General features: G+C 40.5%; 1 protein-coding gene across 1 annotated transcript in view; it reads right to left on the bottom strand.

The window, feature by feature from the left end:
• Positions 1 to 16,458, bottom strand: part of LOC311231753 (uncharacterized protein) — a gene marked incomplete at its 3' end in the record, with an annotated part of 56,388 nt that extends 39,930 nt beyond the window's left edge. The window contains exons 1-2 of the mRNA XM_084318376.1: positions 16,359 to 16,458; positions 15,148 to 15,212 (exon numbers count right to left, since the gene is read on the bottom strand). Of these exons, the coding sequence (XP_084174502.1) occupies positions 15,148 to 15,212; positions 16,359 to 16,374 (81 nt within the window). The 5' untranslated portion in view covers positions 16,375 to 16,458. The remainder of the gene's footprint in view (positions 1 to 15,147; positions 15,213 to 16,358) is intronic.
• Between the last annotated feature and the right edge of the window lie 1,997 nt (positions 16,459 to 18,455).

Here is an 18,455-nt window from a genome sequence, read left to right as displayed (position 1 = left end):
GCTCCAGGGATATTGTGCTTCAGGCGTTTCGCCCTCCTCCTCTGCTGCCCTGTTGGGGGGGGCCTCGGTGGAGGACATCTGTGCTGCGGCCTCCTGGTCCTCCCTGAGTCCTTTCGTTAGGTTTTAGCTGGTGGACATGACTGGGGGTTCTGTTTCCCAGGCAGTCCTGAGGTCCGGGACCTCTCCTGCATCCCGCGATCAGGTGGGCTAGCGGGAGTGTGTGGGTGTGGACCGCGGAGTGCTGTGTCACACGTGGTCCCGCTTGCGCTGTGCGTTCGGGGGTGCCTGGTTCCCCTTTTTCGCACTTTGGTTGTAGTTGACTGCCTCCCCCCCTTCGTTAGGACGGGCGGGTGGACGGGATTCCCCTCCTCCCTGGCAGGGGCTTACAGGCCCTCAGGGGGTGCATTTGACGTGGCCACACGTCCACTCTGCCCTTTATCTCAGAAGGCAGAGCGAGACTCGATTGCCAGTATGAGATATAACGTAAGGTTATCCTATAACCCTAGTTATATGAATACTGGCTGAGCGTCTCGCTCTTCAGCACCCTGAGGTCCCTTGGATGTTTTCTGCGTATGGAATTCAAACTTGGAAGGGTGAAAGCGTGACCACTTCCTGCCTATTGTAGAGGCACGCAGGGGAGAGGCGTGGTCACATGCAAGTGGGTGTGTTTGGTTTCCATGGGCACAATAGGTGCTGGAGATAATATCTCAGAAGGCAGAGCGAGACGCTCAGCCAGTATTCATATAACTAGGGTTATAGGATAACCTTACGTTGTCTATACCTGTCACCAACAGTCCTTATGGACTAGAAAAGAATACCTGGAATAAACAATATCATGACAAATGAACCACATACTTAAAGGTAACAAACATCACAAATGTTTATATTTCATTCTATGCATTGCTGTAGTGTATTGCTGCTAATGATGATATAAATCCCCATCAGAGTAAACGTTATTATTTTCTTTTTATTATAGAGAAACAGATACATTGCGGATAAAAAGAAAATAATCAGAATGATAGAGAACACAGTAGGCAGCAGGAATATCCAAGATTTGACTTGAGAAAGATTTAGAATTAAGCAGAGTTTGCATGCATATAAGTGACCTGTTCATTATCCATGGCTATCAGTCCATCATCTAAGCAAGGCTATATGCTCCCTTAAATGCACCCCCATATCCTCCCAAATATTCCCAGTTCCCTGCTCCATCATGAATCATAACCTCCCATGATGCACCCCTCAGAGGCTGTTAAACCTCCCACTTTAGACTACAGTTTTTCTGTATGATTCTCATCTTTATTATGAAAAAAGAAATACAATTTAAAGACAAAAAGACAAAGGGAACATTTAGAAAAAAATTATTTATGAAGAATTCGGGCTGGTGAGATATATCATAATTTAGCATTAACTGTGGCAAACAGACTAAAACTACTCAACCGTTCTGGATTTAGAAACTCCTTCCCAAAATATCTTAACTATATGACACTCACATCATATGCATACAGTAACATAGGTACAAACTAACTTTCATCATTTATCTTTTTTCTATGTGCAAACTTTAGATGTATTAATCATTTAAATGATAAACTATTTTGTAAGGGTTCATACAAGAACTGTCTTAACACTTTCAGTGCCGGCCTCCGTTTCCTATTTACCCCGTTGAATGCCACCACCCACTTCAATGATAGAGCTCTCATATTTGCAAACGCATAAACTATATCTTAAATTATGGCTATGTGTCTAATATGGCCGTCGCTTATCAATGACTTGTCAACATTGTCGAAACGGATTTTTTTTTTTTTAATCGGTTAATTTCCGTTTTATACCATTTTGAAACTTCCAGAAGATTTCAGAAGATTCTGTGATAATCGCCCTTTACTGGAATACACAAAACACGTTGTAATTTTTCGACCTATTTATGAATCGTTTTCAAATAAACGCTAGATTATCGATAGTATATGTGTACTTATGCACGCTATAGAAGCGGGCTGAAAAATCGATTATCCATTTCCTGATCAGCACACACACACAGGGCCCATGTTGATATCTCTGTGAAAAAAGCTCTGATTATCCTAAGACTGGTAAAATAGATTCCTTACCTCAGATCAGATGTTCTCCAAAAAGATTATTCCAATTCCTGATCGCCATTCCAAATATCGATCACGTTTATTGATCCAACGCTGGGTGGTCGAAACACCGATTCCACGCTGTTCTGATGGTCCACAATGAATCCGATCGGCTCGAGTTACATGCCTGAGAAGTAAAATGTGGAAGCAGGATCCCCCCCCCCCATGCGTTTCATTCAATCCAATCCAAAGGGGTGCAGTACCACAGGGAGAGACTATAGGGGGCGGTATTTTCCAAATGGAGCTCAGAGAGTTTGCAGTGGTAACGTGAGGCTAGATTGATGAAATATGAAAGGAAATCGCTCATTAAAAAAATAACGATTAAAAGCGAGATATCTCGTCGGCTGGAACTCAACGGTTGGCATGAACTAACGAATTATGCCGTGGCTGGCACTCAAAGTGTTAATAGAAAGAGGCGTCTGAAAATTCTTGAAGTGAATTAGATGATCGATTGATTTCCTCAGGTCCTGAAAAGTATGCAGTCCATTTTCATTCATATACAAGGGTGATTTGACCTTGTTCATCTTCTGAAGTGACAATTCAACAATAGGGACCTCTAGTGCAGCAGAATCTTCTGGTAATAAAGAAGTAAATGTATGTATTTTCCAAACAGAATTAATGTCATTGATGCAGTATTGTATAATTATTTATAGGCATTGAAAATGTAGTAGTTATTTATTAGATTAGGGTGCGTTACCAGAGTCCCTGTTTCAGATACTATAGTGGATATGTTTGCTATTATATTTTATTTTTCAATTTATTGGCTAAGATATAGGACTTATTTTGTGAACAGCAAATTCACCTTTCCGAATTAACAGCGGATAATATATCCATCTCCAATTCACAGATTTTCTTACTGTAAGTTACACCTTTAGTTTAGAAACATAGGAAGTGGTTGTATTACTTTAGATGGAATCCAAAAGAAAGCTGGAATCATCCACATATGGCTGATTAATCTAAATTAATTCTTCAATTTCCAATTCAAAATAGTCACAAAACTCCTGTTTCTGGAGTTAGATTGAAGACCAACATACATTCATGAGCATTTTGTCAAACTCATGCGGTTAGAGATATAGACATTAAAAACACAAGAGAAGTAGACTGCCATACATAAACAAAATCTGAGTAAATCTTTTGAGTGTGTTAGCATTCAAGTTATTTGATTTATTCAAACTAGAATTGAGAATAGTATTCATATCTGACGCACACATCACCAAATCTAAATCTGGTAACATAAGCCTTAACATTTGAAAAACATATGTATTTATATATGTGCATGTGTATTTATATGCATTTGGAACATATTGATGAATGCCCTTTTCCTACCGATAAACATACAGTATCACTACCACTTTTGTTTAATTAGGTGGAGAGGGAAATGCATGACCTTGTAGATGTGATTTCCAGTCGATTTACATAAATTTGGAGCAAATGCGTTTCTTGAAACATAGCTAAATATGTTTAATTTCTGACTAAAATGTGTAAACAGACAGCTCTCTTTCTGTTGAATCCTTCAGTGTATAAACAAATAACATGAAGCAGAACACAGAAAATAAATAGATACAAATAAATCAAAACTGAATTTATTACATAATTACAAGAATATCAATAATAAAACAATACAAACATGTATAATAATAATAATAATAATAATAATAATAATAATAATAATATTGTGGGTAATTAATCTGAATACAGTTAAGATAACTCGTATTACTCCTATTTACAAACTATAAAAGAAAATAGATGAGAAATGAGAAAATAGGTGTAGCATTTGTAATTAAAATAAATTAAACTGATAATAAAATGAATAAAAATACCAATAACAAAAACGAAAAGGGCACTCAAGATAATCAACATAACATTTGTTATTACTAGGTTATATTTCATTCCTGCCATGAAAGTAACTCCTCTAACTGCATGTCCTTGGAACCACTGTCTGACAGCTGTGCGCATTTACTGACCATAATGGCACACCTGATAATACTCCACATCCAATTCTACAGCTGTTATTAGTCTCTTAAACTAACATTTGTATTTGATCTGTATTTGACTTGATCACTAGATTTATCAACCTCAACAGAGGCGAAATTGGCAACAGCGAACATTAAATACTTAACCTACAAACAGAAGACTGTTCTGATAGCACAATATTGTAACAGAGATTTGCTGGGGGGGGAATGCTGATTACAGGAGTCTAGGTGCCCTTGTGCGTTTGTTTAATCTCAATATTGATTTCAATGGACAATGAGAATGGGAAATTAATTCAAATAAAATACTTGTTGAAAATTGAGAATGAGAAAAGAGAATTCAGGTCATTGGCCTGCCGTCAGCCTATGTGCAAAGTTTCATCCATCTGTAAGAGTCATAGCTGGTGCGGGTGTAATAATAGTAATATTGTTGAGTAACCTAATCTGAATGGAGTTAAAAATGGAAAGAAATCTGGTAAATGTTTAGACCCAAGTTCATATTCAGACAGTTCCAAAGTTATGTGTAGAGTCAGCATTTAATGTTTGCAGGGTTGAAGTTTGTGTCACAGTGAATTCTGATATGATGCATCAGTGAGTAATGTAGTTCTCGAAAGAGGGACACTTGTTTTTCTTCCAGAGACTGAAGCCATTCCCATGAGCGCTTTTCCTTGAATGTGAACATGCTGTCAAACACAATAGTAACATCTCTCAACCTGGCTTCCTGCAAGTGTTCGACAATCTGTGAATACTTCCTGCAGTTCACATCCATCCTCAAGTCTTGGTCTATCCCGGAGGTCAGCATCTTACAACACACCTCTACAAAACTGGCTAACATCACCTCAACGATCTGGACTGTTAGCTCAAAAAACTCTGCGTCAGTCTGCATGGTGAGCCTGTCAAAAACAAGGTCCTTTTGTACCTGCACGTCATCAAACAGACATGCGCTTCCTTCTACCATGTCTCGTCCATCCTCTTGCCATTCTATCAGCTTGGAGATGAGAGTTTGGTAGCGCATTTCCATCTCCAGGAGGTTTTCCTTAGATGTCAGGGCTTTCCAGAGAGGATCGATGATGAGCTTGGAAACAAGACCCAGAGCTCTGCAGCCTGCTTTCAAATGCTGAACCTCCAAATCTGCAGTAGCTGTTCCCAAGAATCCATGGTTCAACACATGGTTACTGGTGTATTCAACTAACTCGTCACAGATGCTGTAAACTCCTGCTGCATCCTTAAACAATCCACTGATGCCGTTTTCTCTGGTCGCAGCCAGAGCGATATCCTCAAACTCTCCTCTATCTATCAAAAAGTCTCTGAAGTGAACAGGTTTACCATCCATTGTACACACCTGTTTTTTGGCATACAAATTCCTCACCAAAAGCTCTGTTCTAGACACTACTTCTGGCATCCCATTGTTCATGTGGAGAGCAAACTTTGATTCTCCAGAAATCATCTTCTCCCAAAGCTCAAGTGTCATCTTAGACTGGTGAGCCAAACCACTGATCAAATGTATACCACACAGGAACTCATTCACTTTAGAAACCTTGATCTGTTGTGTGGGACTGAGGTTCCCGTATTCCTTTACCAACACTGGCAGGATTTCAGAATTGTATTTGTCAAGGATTTGTTTGACGTCCTTGTCTGTTCCTGTGCCATCGCTGAAGATATCTGCTAGTCTGTGAAATATCTCCCTCTGTGGTGTGGTCCCTTCATTCATAACAATGTCATGAATAATCTTTCTGCAAATGTCTACTTGTCTCTCTGGGTGTGATGCTCCGTCTTCACCCCAGCAGCTTGTATGGTCAGAGTCTGGTGTTTTGTCAGCAGAAATGTGTTCTTGGAAAGGCCTGGCTGAACCAAGAGAGGTCCCTGTACTCTGCTGATCAGACTGGTTAGTCACACAAACATCTGAATCTTGGACTGGGCTTTGCCAGTCCAGCCAGTATGCATCAGCAGAGCTTTGTGTACTATGGCTGCCACATTGTTCTTTACAGCCTTGTTTGACTGCCTTTGCAGTGTATTTGAAAGGTAATAGAAAGACTATGTTTTCATTCCCATTTATCCTTTCCAGTTTATTATACACCACTGCTTTCACTTGCTTTTCAAGATCAGAGATAAACTCTCTACGTCTGTGCTCTTGTGAACTGAGATCAAAGTTATAATCTAGGATTCTATAGAGATATATAGAGTGATTGCTACCAATATACATTCTTTTAACTTTAATGAATTTATGAATCTCAAACACAATGCCCCTGGTCAGTAAAGATAAGTCAAGTTTTGATTTCACTTCTGATTTTATAAGCCCCAAACTTCTCTCACAAAGCTCCAAGCCTACTCCCTCACAAAGCGGGTAACGCTTTTTCAAATGTGTCTTGGTCGGCCTATTTCCATTCGCCGCTATAAGTCTTTCTTTCTTCCTCTCCATGTCAAACCTTCTTTTTTTCATTACCTCTTTCAGTCTAGTGCTTTCTGGCCCAGGCAGTGTTGTTTGAGGAGCACTTCTTCTAACAATATTAATTTGGACGGGAGTGTTAAGCCATTGTTCCTTTTTTGAGACATTTTGCTTTTGCAATCTGTTTCTCACTGCAACAGACTTTGCCGCAATGTGTTTAGCAAGTTCTGTTTTCCCACTTTGCAGATCAAGATCAAAATTGTGCTCCAGGATTTCATGGACAATCTGCCAAAGCGATCCAGCTAAGCCCTTAGCAAAAGTGGCAATTTCATTCACTACCCCATTGGTCAATAAGCACAAACTTAGTTTCTCTATTTTACGGCTTTCAACTGCATGAAGATTGAGACCAATCTCATGACAGAAGGGGTAGGGTTCCATTCTTGTTTGTGTCCTGGTTAAGGATGGTTGTGCATCAGAATAAGCCTCCTCCTTAATCAGTTGTGAACCTGAATAAGCCTCCTCCTCCTTGATCAGTTGTGAATCGAAATAAGCCTCCTCCTTAATCATAGGAAGTTCAAAAACCTCTCTCGCCCTTGGCCCAGTTATATCAATCACTGGCTTTACTTTATACCAAGCTTGTAACTGGAAAGTTTTTCGTTGCTCATCATTGTGAAAACGTATGTTAAAATTGTTTTCTAGAATCTCTGTGAAAAACATGTGAGCCTTGATCATTTGTGTGGCAAATTTAGAAATCTCAATTACAACACCATATGTCATTAGCTGGAGATCAAGACTCTGCCTCCTCCCGGATCCCACGTTGAAATCTAGACCTGCTTTCCGGCAATGGCCATATGGGTCACTTTTACCTTCACATGACACGGAGAGGATTTCTTTGGAGCGAGCAGAACGACGACTCCACAAGATTTTCTCTTTTGTTTTAAATTTCTGGACATTGTCATGATTGCTGGCCGTCTCTGTATCTATGTACACATCTGTGTCTGTCTCCTCAGAAAACGGAGCTGAAACTTGTTCTTCATTTGTGTAACATCGCCTTCGTTTAAAATCTGAGGCAACACACTGATCCTCTTTGTGACTTTCATCAGAAGTATTAGACAATAGGGGGAGGGCAGCAGGGACTTCACAAGAAATTGATATCTCATCATCTTCCTTTTTTACATGCAGTAATCTGGGCATCGTCTCTGTTGCCTTGGCTGTTTCTGAGGAGCATCTCATTTCTGAGCTCCTGTATGTTTCTTCTTGATTATTCCTTAGATCTAACTGCCTTCCTGTAATTACATTTAGTCTTTGATGACTGGGGGCTGTACAAGCTTCCCCCTTCCTCATGTTTGTTGGAATGTTCTCAAATGAAAGACTTTCCTTACGGAATGCATCTCTCAACTCTTGGAGACCTGAACATAGCTTTTCTTCCCTTCCTAGAACCTGTCTTATTTTCATTCTAGCATTGTGTGCTTTGGCTTCACCACTTTGGAGATCAAGATCAAAATTGTGCTCCAGCACATCGAAAACGATGTCATAGAAACTTCCGGACAACACTTTGGCGAAATCAAACAATTCATTCATCACACTCTTGGTTAACAAATCTAGATGTAGTTTGGGCTTGCCTTTCGGTCTGATATCAAGATCCAGACCAATCTTTGCACAGAAAGGGTAGAGATCACAGTTGAGTTTTAGCTCTCTTGGTTTGTGGATTATTGCTTCACTATTGAGTTCTCCATTAGCGTCAGCCTCGATAGGCTCTGATGAGATCAGGTTCACATCACCGTTTCTGCTGCCTTCTGCCGAGATTCCAGATTCCTTAGATATTTCCTGTGGCTCGCCATGACACTCTCTGGAAAGACTTGATTTACGGCTCAATGTTAATATCATTGCATCAGGAAGCACAAAGACTTCCTGCCTCTGCTTAAGGTCATTTTTCATAGTGTCCTTCATGACTGTTGCACTTTTGTGGACACATGTCGCAAACTCACGGCGCTGAATGTCATCATTGATACCCAGATCAAAGTTGTATTCTAGGATTTCACAAATGAAGTACCTCTCAGCTTTATTAGCTGCTTTAGCAAAGTCACATATATCAAGTACTATGCCATTTGTCAGCAGTTCCACATCCAGCTTTTCCCTTCGTTTGTGTGCAACATCAAAATCTAAACCTATTTGAGCACAGTCTGGGAAAGAGTCTGCACTTTTCTGAATGCGGCGCTCCCATATGTACTCATGGTCTATGACGTCTGCGACTCCTTTTACTTCCAAACCTTGGCTGAGCAAGTTGACATCCATCCCAACAGCATCCATCACTCAACTCCTTTGAAGAGTACTTCCTGTTGTCTCGGTTACAGATGTCATCATCAACTGCTTATAAGCAATTCAGCTGACTGGGAATAAAAAAAAGACAAGCACTGTCAGAAATGTTCAGAATTGATCTCATGACAAAGAACCACTAAATCAGGGGTCAGCAACCTTTTTGACATAGAGTGCCTGTTTGAAATATAGTTGTAACTAGTGTGCCTCAACAATATTCCATGCATCGTAATATTTTTTCCTCATAATCAGGTCTTTTTAATGATAATTTTTACATTATTACATCATTATTGTTATTGTTATTACGGTAACAATATTATTATGATGGTTGTATCAACCATCATAATGGCCGAACACTTCTTCATCCACCGCAAGGATCGAACAGCAGAATCCGGTAAACAGCGGGGAGGTGGAATAGCCTTCATGTTGAACAACAATTGGAGCGATCCAACTAACGTGAAGGAATTATCCAACCACTGCTGCCCAGATCTGGAATATATAACCATCAAGTGTCGTCCTTTCTTCCTCCCGAGGGAGTTAACGGCGATCGTCCTGATCGGAGTGTATATTCCACCGCAAGCCAGTAACAACGTCGCGCTCTCCAGACTCCACGACGAGGTAAATAGAATACAAGCGGCGAACGTTAACGCCGCCATTTTAGTGCTGGGTGATTTCAATAGCGCCAATCTGAGAAAGGTATTACCTGACTTCTATCAGCATGTGACTTGCAACACCAGAGGCGGTAACATCCTAGATCACTGTTACACGCAATTTAAAGGTGACTACAAGGCTCATTCTGATAGTGGCTTTGGTAAATCAGATCACGCGTCCATTTTCCTTTCACCAAAGTACAAACAGAGAATCAAAAGCACTCCCGTAGTCTCGCGAGAGGTGCAGAAATGGGATTTGACGTCAGAGGAGACACTCCAGGCTGCGTTTGACTGCACAGACTGGAACGTGTTCCGCGACACAGATAACATTAATGTCTACACGGAGACAGTGCTGGACTATGTTTGTACTAGGGTGGAAGAAACAATCCCCACTACCAAAATGAGAGTTTACCCAAATCAAAAACCCTGGGTAGACAAATCCGTCCATGAAGCTCAGAGAGCACACCAAAGCATACAACGACGGCCTAGTGGCAGGCAACATGAATGACCACAAGGTGGCGCGATACAACGTAAGGAGGACAGTGACAGAGGCCAAACGGCGCTACAGGGATAAAATTGAACTCCAGTTTGAACAAGCTGACTCTAGAGCTATGTGGCAGGGGCTCAAAACGATGACAGACTACAAAGGCGCCTCCCTCAAACTGAACAGTGACATCTCCTTAGCAAATGACCTCAATACCTTCTATGCGAGGTTTGATGCTGGTAATAACAACACCAGCCCACAAGCCACGGCAATGGGGGGGGGGGGTCTGCTGCTGATGGAGACTCAGTGTTCAGGGTAACAGAGCATGAGGTGAGGCGGACCTTTAAAAAAGTGAATATCAGGAAGGCAGCAGGTCCGGACGGCATCCCCGGCCGCGTCCTAAAAGTCTGTGCCGACCAACTAGCCCCGGTATTCACTGACATATTCACCTGCCTGAAGAAGTCCACTATTATCCCTGTACCCAAAAAATCCAAGCCTGCTTGCCTCAACGACTACCGCCCTGTAGCTCTCACCTCCATAGCCATGAAGTGCTTTGAGAAGCTAGTAAAGGGCTACATCTGCTCCTCCCTCCCCATCAACATGGACCCCCTGCAATTTGCATACCGCCCCAACAGGTTTACGGAGGACGCCATAGCCCATGTGCTGCACACAGCAGCATCACACCTGGACAAGAGGCAGGGGAACTATGTGAGAATGCTATTCATCGACTACAGCTCGGCATTCAATACCATAGTCCCCTCCATACTCATAGCCAAGCTCAGGGATCTGGGCTTGAACTATGACCTCTGCCAGTGGGTCTTGGACTTCCTGACTGGCAGACCCCAGGTGGTGAGAGCAGGCAACTGCACCTCCTCATCCATCACCCTCAACATAGGGGCCCCCCAGGGCTGTGTTCTGAGTCCCCTCCTCTACTCCCTGTACACACACGACTGTGTGGCTCAGCGGAGTAGCAATACAATCATCAAATTTGCTGACGACACAGTGGTGGTGGGCCTGATCTCTGCCAACGACGAGAGGGCCTACCTGGAAGAGGTCAAGGTCCTGGCGGGATGGTGCCAGGAAAACAGCCTCTCCCTGAACGTCAGCAAAACAAAGGAGATGATTGTGGACTTCAGGAGGTCGGGGGTCAAGGACTACAGCCCCCTCAGCATCGACGGGGCACCGGTTGAGAGAGTCAACAGCTTTAAGTACCTCGGAGCCTACATATCCGAGGACTTGACATGGACCACACACATTGACAGTGTTGTGAAGAAGGCACGACAACGCCTCTACTTCCTCAGGCGCCTAAGGAAGTTCCAAGTCAGTCAGAAGATCCTTAAGAACTTCTACTCATGTACAATAGAGAGCATCTTGACCGGCAACATCACCTCCTGGTTTGGGAATAGCACTGCACAAGACCGAAGCAGACTACAAAGAGTGACACGTTCAGCCGAACGCACAATTGGAGGGGGGCTCCCCACCCTCCAGAACATTTACAACAAGCGTTGCAAGGGCAAGGCTAAGAGAATCATTAAAGACTCCAGTCACCCGAACAACTGCCTCTTTGAACTGCTGCGGTCAGGCAAGCGATACCGGAGTCTCAAGGAGAGCACAGAAAGACTCAGAAGAAGCTTCTATCCCCAGGCCATCAGACTGCTAAACGAACAATGAACACTACACGACAACAACCACCAAACGCACATAGCACACACATCCACACGCACACACTCACTTTAAACAGACACTGTAGCACCCACTCCACACACTTTATAGCACACACCCACTTTAAACAAACACACTGTAGCACCCACTCCCCACACTTTATATTTATTGATGAAGGATTGCACTACAACTCGTACACCTTACTGTAAATTGTACCTAAACTGTACCTCATTCCATTTCTGCTTTGCACTATATAGTACTGTACATTAGTACACTGCATAGTATTGTATATTATATGGTAACTCAGAACATTGTACATATGTCTATACCGAACACTGTGACCTCATTTTCTTCTTCTAAATTACATGCTATACTATGTTATTTGATACTATCTTGTCTAGCACAGTGGTTCCCAAAGTCGGGGTCGCGACCCAAAGGTGGGCCGCGAGCAGCCACGGGTGGGCCGCGAGATGATTTAAATAAAAATAAAAAAAAAAATAAAAAAAATTAAAAAAAATATTTTTTTTATTTTATTTTTTTTATTTTATTTTATTTTTATTTTTTTGTCAGGCCACTGAACTTAGAAGCAAGCCAGGACAGTGTTTCTAGTTGTATTCTAAGATTCTATTCTATTGTATTCTAAAATGTGACTATATGGTTTTATATTAACTTAATAAATAAACAAAAACGAAAAATCTACTTATTTCAACGAACATTTCAAACTAAATAACAGATTATGCACATAAAACGCTGAAAACAACCGAAGCAACAATAGTATTTTAATGAGGCTATTATTATTATCATTATTATTTTGCAACAAGTTAGCCCTCTCATAAATAGCACATATAAATGAATAACTAACTTGAACTAACTTAATAGGATTGAAGTGATATTTGGCTTAAAAAATCGGTCGCCTGGCAAAAAAAGAAAAAAAAAAAGCCTGACGATGTGCATTGGGCCGCGACTCTCTGACGCCTTATTTTCTGGGCCCTGGCCTGAAAAGTTTGGGAACCCCGACTCTAGCACAGTCTCTGGAGCGTAACAGTAAGAAGCATTTTGTATGAAAGTATTCTGTACTTCTGTATGACAACTATTAAAGAAACTTGAAGAAACTTGAAACCCTAAACCTGAGTTGGGGGGGGGGGGTGCAATGCAGACAAACAGCTGCATACAGTGCGACCATTTCACTCACATTTGCCCATTCATTTTTGGACACATCACACACCATCGGTGTGTGTACTGTACGTGTGCTGTCATAGCTCCACCTACAGGCCTAATGGAGAACACCAGGAGAACACCAGGATGTGAATGGAGGGTGAATGTGAGGTATATCGTGTAAATAAGTTTTGATTGATCGCAAGACTACTGTAAAAAAATAAATAATAATAAGTTACCAGAACTTAAAAATATTGAGTTCAGTTACTGTGCATTAAGGTTATCAGTTTTCAATCCATAATAAGTTAACAGAAAAATTACACAAGTACACAACACATTATTTCAACCTAATAAAACTATCTTTATTGTCATTGTTTTAAGAACACAATTTGACTTGGTAATACTCACATTTTGAGTAAAAATGGCTTTTAACATGTGCAATGTTCAATGAAATAGAAAAATAAATAATAAAATTTGTTGATTAATCCCACTGGTCACAATGGTGACCGTAATAATGTTTTTGTTATAAGGCTCTGCAAATGTTACTGAATGATGTAGCAATGTATTTCCAGCTAAATTGAAATAATAAACAAATAAAGGGTTTCAATTAAATATGTGGTAGTAAAAAGAACCTGTGGGAAGATAAATGCGACAACAGTGCAAAATATTTCACTATAATATTTCAAAGCAATTTTTATTTTTTAATGCTGCCCCCTGTGCCTATGAAAATGCCCCCGCGTGCCTATGCAGGCACGCGTGCCTAGGGTTGCCTACCCCTGCACTAAATGCTGCAGAACAGCCGGTCCTTTTGACATCTGACTGACGCCAGGAACAGACCAGAGCCGAAGCTTTATTTAACAGATTGCAGAATGGGTACAATACAGTACGGCTCAATACACACAATTGTTAAGGGGTGCAGACCAGAGAAAGACGTTTGTCTTGTTTACATCATATGTTGTGGCATAATTGCGAAATGGGTTTAGTCCCTTGTTTGTCCCGAATCTGGGTTGCACATGATTTGTGGAACTCCCTCTGGTGTTGGTATTCACTGACCTTTGGAAAGTATTTCAACATGTACATGGGTACCTGTGTGTGGTGTAGTGTATCTTGTAGACCAGGCCCATTGCAAGTTGCTGTACTCTGTCGTCTACTCTAAGCCATCCTAGGTAGTCAAAGTGGGCAGGGGTGAGGTGGGTTCTAGGAGTAAGGTCAAGTAGTAGTCTGACCAGTTTGTTTTGTGATGTTTGTAATCTTGTTTTTAGCGCCTTTGAGGTGCTTTGGTACCATGAGGTGCAAGCATAGTCGTAGTACCCTTGAATGAGCGCTCCTGCCAGAGTCTTCAGGGTATTCTTGTTTACCAGAGAAGAGATCCGGTACAATAATCTAGTCTGTTGGTTGACTTTTTTTATTACATTGGATGCCATTTTGTCACAGGAAAGATTTGCCTCTAGGATGGAACCCAGGTATGTAATTTCATCTTTCCTTGTGACAATATTGTCACCCACTGTAACTGAGAAGCCGTCGGTCTTGCTGAGTTTGTTATTTGATCTGAAGAGAATGGATTCTGTTTTACCCAGGTGTAATGATAGTTTGTTATCAGCGAGCCAGGTGCAGATTCTGCCGAGTTCTGAGCTGAGGGTTTTTTCAACCTGTAACTTGTTCTTGTCAGAGACCAGCAGGGCTGAGTGGTCCGCGAACAAGAACAAGTTGCAGTCACAAGCTGACGACGTGTCATTTGAATAAATTAGGAACAGTAGCGGTCCTAGTATGCTTCCTTGTGGAACACCACAGCTCACTGTGAGGGGGGGGGGGGTAGAGTACCGTTTACTTCCACCATCTGTTCTCTCCCCTCCAGGTAGGATTGCATCCAGCTCACTGATACACTATCAAAACCAATTGCTTTTAGCTTGTCAACCAGAATGGAGTGATTGACAGTGTCGAAGGCCTTTTGTAGGTCCAGCATGACCATGCCGCAGTATTTGCCCGCGTCCACCTCTTGTTTGATGTGGTCGTTCAAATAGAGAAGGCATGCGTCAGTGGAGTGGGATGTTCTGAAGCCAGAACCATCACTGTCAATACCACCACGCAGTAGATCTATGAGCTACTTACAGGATTGCACTGAGGAACCATATAACTTATGTTTTAAAAAATTTTGGACAGTGCATGCATTTTCAGTTGTAAAGTCAAATCACTTTCAGTGTGAATGTGATAAAGAAAAACTCATCATCAACTATGATTGAATACAACCCTCTAACTTAACCGTCTCCCTGTCATTTATTCTTATTCTGATTTATTATGTTTATTCCTAATGTCTTTTTCTTGTTGCCTGCAAAGCGTCCTTGGGTTTCTTGAAATGCTCTAAGAATCCAAGTTATTATTATTTACCCCACACACTTACTCTGGCAGATGGGGAATCAGCTCCAATCATCACTACTTCATGATGCTGCACCCCGTGATGGACATCTAACAAAGACAGAGGGTAGAAAGAAAGGGTAATACATCAGTTATTACACCAGAAACCGTTGTGGAATTTACAGGGACATGTAGGCCTGTCAACAATTGGGCATTTTAAGATTCTACTTGACCAGCACAAGTCTGTACTGGAGTACAATTTATAAAATATGCTTTTTTGTTTTCTTTTAACATAATTATCTGTACACTTGATTGATTGAAAACTTTATTAAGATTGCAGAATGGGTACAATACAGTACATCTCAATACACACAATTGTTAAGGGAATGCAGACCAGAGAAAGACTTTCGTCTTGTTTACATCAGGGTCCCCCATTTAAAGTTCATCAGGATCTTGCTGTTGCACTTTAAGGTAACATTTGCACTCTGTTTAGATGCCAAACTTACTTTCGTTGTACTGTATTTGTGCAGTTTAATGACAATAAATTGGAATCTGAATGAAAACTTTATTTAACAGATTGCAGAGTGGGTACAATACAGTACGGCTCAATACACACATCTAATATGTTGGCTGCAAACAAACCTACGTTTTCAAGGGGAAATGGAGAAGGATAATTTTGGCTTCCATTAAGAAGGTTTGAACACTCAGAAACCTCTGTTAATGTATCTGATATGATGGATATCCTGCTCCATTTTAAGTGAAAATGATCAGGTCTAGTTAGTAAACTAATAGTATACTAGTTTGTAAGGCAATGTGCACCATCTGTACTATCTATTGCCGCGTGCACGTAGTGCGTGGGAACTCGGGACGGTCCGAGCTAGCGTGCTCGTGCTGTAGTAGGGATTGATTGATTGAAAACTTTATTAACAGATTGCAGAATGTGTACAGTACAGTACAATACATACAATTGTTAAGGGGATGCAGACCAGAGAAATACTTTCGTCTTGTTTACACCAGGGTTCCCCATTTTCAATTCATCGTAACACAGTACTGCTACATTGAACCAATAACAAAGTAAATAATTCAAAACACAAACTATGGCTTTATGCCACTACTGTTTAGCAAGGTAGGGCTAACATAGCCACGGCTAACCCATCATGACATGCAGACAATGCAATCAGCCTACAATCTTAACTAACGTTAGTAAGCTACTGAAGAAATACTCTTTAGCCACAATATGTAATCATTGAAGCTTACCTGCAAATTCAGGCATATTGCGATACTTTTGTATATAGTGCGTTCAAGTTCACAACTTCTTATAACTTGTAATGTTTACCTGTACTTTTCACCAATGCTGTGAAAACAGCTCTGCTACCAAAACATGATGACGTATGAAGTACCTCTTCTTGTTTTTATGGTGGTTGGCAAACTGTTTTGGTGCATTACCGCCACCTACTGACGTTTGTATATTCAGTTAAATATGTTCCCAGATACTGAGGTTAGGTTTGATTGATTGAAAACGTTATTAACAGATTGCAGTACAGCTCAATACACACAATTGTTAAGGGGATGCAGACCAGAGAAAGACTTTCGTCTTGTTTACATCAGGGTCCCCCATTTTCAATTAATCAGGACATATATGACATACACAACATACATGATACAGTACTGTTACCCATAGATCCTGACAGAGAGTATTATACATATGATGGGGAGGAGACTGTACATTGGGAGGGGGTGGATGGGAGAGAAATATACATACGGTGGGGAGAGAATATATACATTATATACTTTATATATAAAAATTGTATATTAACATTTTATCTTAAATTTTTTATTTTCATTGTAATTTCTATTATGCTACTCTCCCCTCCCTCTTCCCCTATGCTGCTATGACCCCTGAATTACCCCAAGGGGATTAATAAAGGAACATCTGGTCTTATGGAGCACTGTAGAAGAAAACATGCTGCCGAGTTTGTAGTACTTTGTTTACATATCAATAGAAAAATTAACATTCACTCTAAACAATACACAATATACAGTAGTTTGACCACAATGTCTTTATCCCACATAGCTCTGAGAGTAAAATCTCCTTGCTTGTACAAAGGCTGGGAGTTGAGTTAAAATTGTTCATAGAACAAATATTTTTAATAGGGAAATTATTATATTTCTTTTGTTTAAGTTTAAGTTTATTTGCAAAAGGGACAGTGCATATTAATCAACAATAAATGTAAATATGCCAGATTTAGGCAGAAGGCTAGATTTAATATGTAGTCGCTGGCCAAGATGTTAAAAAAAGGCATCAACCTAAAGTGAAAAGGTTATCATACATAACATACATCAAATAGGCCTACATAAAATACAATTCATCATCACAATATACACATTTTTACAAAAATAGTAAAATACACATATACAACAGAATAAAAGTGAATTGCATACACACACAGCTATTAATGAATTTAGCTGTGGGTGCAGCTCTGATGTTCTTTGAGCCAAGTTCAAGTTTTGTTTGTTTATTATTTGTCACAATAAAATACAGAATACTTTATGGTGAAATGCTTGTTTCTGTATGAGCCCCTGAGTGTGCTTCATATGTATTAAAAAAAAAAAAAAAAAAAGTAGGTAAAAAGTAAGTAAAGGAATGTTCAATATACATATACAATACAGAGTAAAATGGGTAACAGTGAGGTACAATGCAGAAATGAGGTACAAAACTTAGGGTAAGGTGGAAATGAGGTATGAATGTAGTGCAAATCTCTTTAATAATAGATGTCTGTCAAGTCAATTCGTATAACACACTCCTACAAACAGAAGACTGTTCTGATAGCACAATATTGTAACAGAGATTTGCTGGGGGGGAAATGCTGATTACAGGAGTCTAGGTGCCCTTGTGCGTTTGTTTAATCTCAATATTGATTTCAATGGACAATAAGGGAAATTAATTCAAATAAAATACTTGTTGAAAATTGAGAATGAGAAAAGAGAATTCAGGTCATTGGCCTGCTGTCAGCCTATGTGCAAAGTTTCATCCATCTGTAAGAGTCATAGCTGGTGCGGGTGTAATAATAGTAATATTGTTGAGTAAACTAATCTGAATGGAGTTAAAAATGGAAAAAATCTGGTAAATGTTTAGACCCAAGTTCATATTCAGACAGTTCCAAAGTGATGTGTAGAGTCAGCATTTAATGTTTGCAGGGTTGAAGTTTGTGTCACAGTGAATTCTGATATGATGCATCAGTGAGTAATGTAGTTCTCGAAAGAGGGACACTTGTTTTTCTTCCAGAGACTGAAGCCATTCCCATGAGCGCTTTTCCTTGAATGTGAACATGCTGTCAAACACAATAGGAACAT

This window comes from Notolepis coatsorum (genome assembly GCF_963971535.1).
Source record: "Notolepis coatsorum genome assembly, chromosome: 7".
NCBI classification, from domain to species: Eukaryota; Metazoa; Chordata; class Actinopteri; order Aulopiformes; family Paralepididae; genus Notolepis; species Notolepis coatsorum.
This window is presented reverse-complemented; position numbering and strand designations above follow the sequence as displayed.